This window comes from Sinocyclocheilus anshuiensis, unplaced genomic scaffold (assembly GCF_001515605.1).
Source record: "Sinocyclocheilus anshuiensis isolate Anshui unplaced genomic scaffold, SAMN03320099.WGS_v1.1 scaffold931, whole genome shotgun sequence".
NCBI lineage: Eukaryota > Metazoa > Chordata > Actinopteri > Cypriniformes > Cyprinidae > Sinocyclocheilus > Sinocyclocheilus anshuiensis.
The window spans coordinates 320,098-326,354 of record NW_015544187.1 but is presented as its reverse complement, the minus strand read 5'-3'; the positions used below and the strand labels follow the sequence as shown (position 1 = coordinate 326,354).

General features: G+C 38.7%; 1 protein-coding gene across 1 annotated transcript in view; it reads right to left on the bottom strand.

Moving 5' to 3' along the window:
* LOC107696488 (DNA topoisomerase 2-binding protein 1-A-like) overlaps nucleotides 1-6,257 on the bottom strand; it is a 46,127-nt gene that overhangs the window by 28,751 nt on the left and 11,119 nt on the right. Inside the window, 6 exon segments of the mRNA XM_016496835.1 lie at nucleotides 1,824-2,142; nucleotides 3,745-3,772; nucleotides 4,001-4,212; nucleotides 4,769-4,907; nucleotides 4,988-5,238; nucleotides 5,490-5,654. Coding sequence (XP_016352321.1) covers nucleotides 1,824-2,142; nucleotides 3,745-3,772; nucleotides 4,001-4,212; nucleotides 4,769-4,907; nucleotides 4,988-5,238; nucleotides 5,490-5,654 — 1,114 coding nt within the window.

Here is a 6,257-nt window from a genome sequence, read left to right as displayed (position 1 = left end):
CAAAATAAAAAAAATAACGACTTTATTCAACAATTCGTCTCCTCCGCGGTCTTATGGGTTTGAAACGACATGAGGGTGAGTAATTAATGACAGAATTTTCATTTTTGGGTGAACTAACCCTTTAAACCGCATAAACACATTTCATTACACCAAATACACAAAACAATGTTCTTTTTAGCAACATCATATGACCATTTTAATCAATGTGCACTTCTCTCTGACCCACAGAATTAAGGCTGGTTTTGCCATTGTATCCTCTATGTGTAATTCATTAAAATCAAAAGTTGTGCTTGTTAACATTAGTTAATGCACTGTGAATTAACATGAAATAACAATGAACGACTATTTTAATTAATTAACATTAACAAAAATGAATAAATACTGTAATAAATGAACGACTATTTTCATTAATTAGCATTAACAAAAATGAATAAATACTGTAATAAATGCATTGTTCATTGTTTGTTCATGTTAGTTAATACATTAACTAACATTAACTAATGGAACCTTATTGTAAAGGGTTACCATAATTCTATATGTAAATGAGCTCTCTTATGATTGGCTAACTCCTCTGCATGTGAAATGGGCCTCATTCATGAAACAGCAGCAGAACAAATTTTTGTGCAAATCCATTGTGACGTAAACTTTCGAATTCATGAAAATGTTCGTATTTTCAAAATGTTAGTTGGTATGAAAGAAATGTAGACCTGCCCCCTACCATGTGTAAATGGTGCATAAAATGTTCTGTTCTTTTTGCCAAACTGATGACAGATTTTTGATGAACTGCCATAATATTTTACAAGTTCGTTTGCTCTCTTTTTTTTGGTAGCTGAGAGTTGATAACTATTAAACCAACCACCCTACTTGTACAACAACTGAACAACAATGGAGAAGTTAATATTACTGGTTACAGCATATTTATATATTCAGTAATATTCTTCAAAATGAGATACTAATAATACATTACTGCCATGGATATTCCAAATCATAGCAACCAAAGAGTCTCAGATGGAAAAATGCTGTGCCACCAAAGCATTCTCAAGCACTACCAGATGGCCGTTTTTAAAAGAGTGCCTGGCATTTCTTCAGCTGGCTAAAAAACGCTTTGGTGGACACACGTTAATTTAATATTTATTGTTAGGCATATGGCCTATTAGTCTTTTTTGCATTTATGAAATATACTGGAGCCAAACTTGAGAAAGGAGTCCAGAATATTCCACTGCGTTCCTGGACACGTAACTTATGTAGTAGTAATTCATAAGCGGGGATTACGCTAATTGTGAATGAGCGGGCACGCACACCCTATTTACAAATGATTGGAATTCATTAAAGGGGTCATATGATGCAATTTCAAATTTTCCTTTCTCTTTGGAGTGTTACAAGCTCTTGGTGCATAAAGAAGATCTGTAAAGTTGCAAACACTAAAGTCTCAAAACCAAAGAGATATTCTTTATAAAAGTTAAGAGTTAACCACGCCTACCTAAAACGGCTCGTTCTAACACGCCCCCACATACCTACGTCACAATCTGGTACAGTATGTGGAAAATAATGTGTTTTTTTAACTTTAAACCGCATAAACACATTTCATTACACCAAATACACAAAATAATGTTCTTTTTAGCAGCATCATATGACCCCTTTAACATACACGTTTGACTATCAAATCTGATGTTTACAAAGCGTTTGTGAATACGGAGGAGAGTTTACAGTCTGTTTTACACACAACTTATATCAGTCTATTCAATAATCAACATTTTTAACCGTAAACAAAGCAAAGATGCTTTATGAACTTGAAATTAGATCCCTTCCCATTTCCAGCTCACCTTTCTGTTAAATGAGGGTCCGAAGAGTCTGTCTCTGCTCAGGAATCGAGAGGGAGTGTCTAGTTGGAGGGAAGATTCTTTCTGCAAGGCTCCTTTAGCGTCCTCCTGTCCTGGGGTAGCCACATCCGCCTGTTCCTCCTCTCCCTCTCTCAACTTTCTGACCGCTGAGAGGACAGTGCGGCTCTGAAAGCGAGCCATGTCCAGAGGGGTGATGGCAGCACTATTTTGTGGGCCCAGTAGTGGTAGCTCTGGGGAACGATGATGGAGACGCAGAGGTGGCGGATCTTTCTGAGATGCTCCAACAAAACTGTTCTCAGTTCTGTTTATGTAAAATCACAAAGAGATAGTGATATTTGGTGTCCAAGTGGCCATTTTATATTGGTGTATGACATTTCTTAAATTGTGTTAAAGGTGACCTATTATGCAAAAATCACTTTTATAAGATGTTTGAACACAGTTGTGTGGCCACAGTGTGTTTCACACATTTCGTCTCTCCAAATGAGCGGTTCCAGATTTCTCCCTATATTGACGTCATACTAGGGAAAGTCCCGTCTATTTGTGACGATCTCTGCCCTATTAGCATAGACCCCGCCCTGAGTGAGAAGCAGCAGTCCGCCATTACTGTTTTCTTGCTGTAGCTGCTAGAGATACAACGTCAGCGCCAAAGAGGCATTACAAGTGTTGTGTTTCGGGATGCACCAACGAACATAGGAGTCTCCATAGACCGCTGAGGACACGGTGGTTAAATTTCATTTTTGAAGGAAATGTCCCGGAAAAAAACCCAGAAAAGTCCTATATGTTTGTGCAGGGCTCTACACTTACTTTTCTTTTTAGGAGCACTTGTGCTCCTAACTTAAACATTTTAGGAGCACCTTCTAAACAATTAACCAAAATTTTATCAAAAAGTAGCCTTCCCATTAAGAGGTGATATTTGACTCCTCTAACTTTATTAAAAGTATGTCATCTTTTGTCAAATTCTTAAAAAAATTATATTTTATAAGATTTTAAAAAATTGTAATTAGAATAAGAAACATAAGTTACCAATCAAATTAAATCAGTATTAAAGGGGTCATATGATGCTTTTTTAAAGATCTCTACACTGTGCAATGAATCTCTTATTTACACCCTGTCTAAACTCTGCTTATGAAATGATTCGTGAGATATGTCTATGATACATTACTCAACGCTGCAAAAACACGTAGAAACCTTTGAAGCTCCCCTCAGCGCAATCACAAGTATGATGATCGATCGGGTCAGTCGCACTGGTGCTCCTAAAAAAAATGTCATAGTCGCACGCAGTAGTCGCACTGTAGAGCCCTGTTGTGCTAATCATTTTACGCCGGACTGCCTCACAAACAAGGGTCACTTCAGCGCTAGAGTTGTGCAAAGTTTGCTTCTGAAAGAGGGATCGATACCAACGCTTCGCGCACGAACTTCAGCTCCAGACAATGTAAGCATCACGCGTTATATTTTGTTTTCCAGATTGCCTTTCTGAAAGAGCTTCTTGGTACTCTGTAAGGCTAATGTTGCAAAAGCTACCACTGTCTCTGCCTGTTTTCACTGATGCCGCCTTCACATGCTACCAGAATGATCATAAATAGGAATGTGGTAGTTAAAAAAGCCATATGAAAGCAATGTGAAGTTGACCGCTTGAATTTGTCGAGCTCATAATCACAAGTGGAACTTATAAATTATGCAAAAGGCACCATGAGACCAGCTATGTTGTTATTTTTATCACGCCGTGCTCCCCGTCTGTGTAATTCATAAACGCGCATTTAAGTTACTATGCACAGTACAATCAGATTGTGTGAGATTGTCCTGTTGTTGTTGCCGGTATGCCGGAGCATGACATCTTGAAGCTCCACCCTCTTCTGAAATGGGAGGCGGGAACAATTACTCATTTGCATTTAAAGGGACAAACCCAAAAACGGCACGTTTTGGCTCATACTCTAAAAGTGCCAATTTCAACAAGCTATAAAAAATTATCTGTGGGGTATTTTGAGATCAAACTTCACATACACACTCTGGGGACATCAAAGACTTATTTTACGTCTTGTAAAAAAGGGCATAATAGGTCACCTTTAAGTCATTCAAAATTGATTTTCAGGTTTAAATCCATCACAACAGCTTGTTAATTAGTCATAAACAAATTCATTATAATTCTACTTCTGACTAACCTGGAGAAGGAGGCAGGTCAACCAGGTATCGTCCCTCATCAGCACGTTTCCCTGTTCTGGCAGACTCTAAAAACCAGCTGATTGTGACTGCAGGTAGACCCCATTTCTGAGCCACCCGGTACTTAGTGCCCTCAGGAGTCTGGAGTACCAAATGAGTGCTGGCCAGCATTCCCTTTCTCTGATTAGCAGTCCGCACAAAGTAATCCTGAACACTGCAGACAGATGTGTAGGGGGAGAGAAATAAGAAAACATTAGATTAGCTCTGAGAAAAAGGTAATGGTTATAAAAAAAATTAAAAACGGTTATAATTTTGAATAGTAAAATTGCAATTGTGTTTTAAAATGCTATTTTTTAAACCCTTAGGTTTGCTGTAAGGCAGGGTTTCTGCAGGTTTTGTGAAGGTAAATTTAAGACTTTTTAAGACCAAATAAATAAAATGTACAAAATAAATGAAAGGAGACACAGAAATTCATCAAAATGAAGTTAATTTATTATTAAAACAATCATTTCTGCCAGTGGGGTTAGAGAAATTACCTTTTAAAGGGAAAAAAAATATTTTTCTGATCCTATTGGCAGATATTTGTTCTCGTTTTAAAGATAAACTTACTTCATTTTGTTAGGAAACAAGACGTCATGTGTTCATTTTGCATCTCAAGTGAATGCATCTTGATTTAAGGATGTTTAGATATTTGTATTGGAAAACAAGCAAAAATACTGAGGAAGACATAAAACTTGAAAGGACAGTGAGCAAAAGGTCTCACCTCGCACCCAGGTGTAAATCGCTTCCCTGAAAACAGGCCACCCTCTGAGGTTACAACCAAGGTGGAGTCCTTCCCTGCAGGTGGAGGCTCTGGAAGCAAAACGCTCTGCCTACTGCTGGTACTATTACTGGCCTGAGGTAGCTCCACTACAGAAAAGACAGGCAGGGAAGAATGAGGGAGATAGACAGGTGTAGACAGAGGAGAATTTAAATATCTATCAACTCACCCACAGTCTGGTCATTCTCCATGTATTGCGATAGCAGGTCTTCCTCTGCTCTGGCTTGTCGGCTTGGACTAGGGGCAGGAGGGGGAGCTACAGAGGGTCTGGAGGCACGGGGGGCGGCTTTGTGAGGAGCAGGCATATCAACAGTGGCTGGGGCAGGGGGCAGGAAGGAGGGGTGAAAGTAGTCATCCTCTGGGAGCAAGGATCCATGGGAGAAACTGTCCAGCAACCACTGCACAGTCACTATATGTGGTCTGAGGGGAAAAACACATGTCTGAGAAGCACATTTGAATTGTTTAATTTGTACCTTCTTCTGACCAAAGGAGGCCAACTTAGATAGGAAGGATCCATCTGAACAACATGTTCCATGAAAATTGTGTATTCGGCAACTAATTCCACCTCAAAGGTCCTCATTATAGCAACTTGGACAATAAAGATTGTTTAGTGTTTTTATTGTTAAATAAAAAAAGAAAAAAACAATACAGTGATATGGATTTAGACTGACCTGTGAGTGGCTTTGTCAAGGAAGACTTTGATCCCCTGGTCTGGTTCACCCATCACTATGTGTGTCAGCTCTTGGCTGGGCTGGTTGAAGCGCAGCCCTCCGGCAGAGGGCCTCCATCTTTCGCAGTTTCTCCAGTTTCTTTCCTGATAAGCCACATAGGTATAACTATAAGAAAAAAAGGTGAAAAAGGGTCAACAACTGAATTTTTTTTTTATGGTTTCAGATTCAACGTTTAAATTGGCACAAATGCAACAGGATATCACTTAGACTTTTAAAGGGGTCATATGATGCGATTTCAAGTTTTCCTTTCTCTTTGGAGTGCTACAAGCTGTTCGTGAATAGATAAGATCCCTAAAGTTGCAAAGACTAAAGTCTCAAACCCAAAGAGATATTCTTTATAAATGTTAAGACTCGTCCACACCCTCCTAAAACGCCTCGTTCAAACACGCCCCCACATGTCTACGTCACTCTGTGGGAAGATTTTACTGATACTGGAAATATGGCTCAATCCCAGAAGTGAGGGACCTTCTGCACAAACAAATGACACAAAGAAATATACATATGTAAACTTAATAAATCAGACATTGGAATTAGTTATAATTCTAATCTACTCAGTTGATATGTTTTATTAAATAAATAATTATAACACTTAACTTGTATAGGGTCAATATACACACTAGCTTTCGAAAGTTTGGGGTCTGGTAAGATTAAAAACAACAAATTGAAAAGTCTCTTATGCTCACCAAGGCTGCATTTATTTGCTCAAAA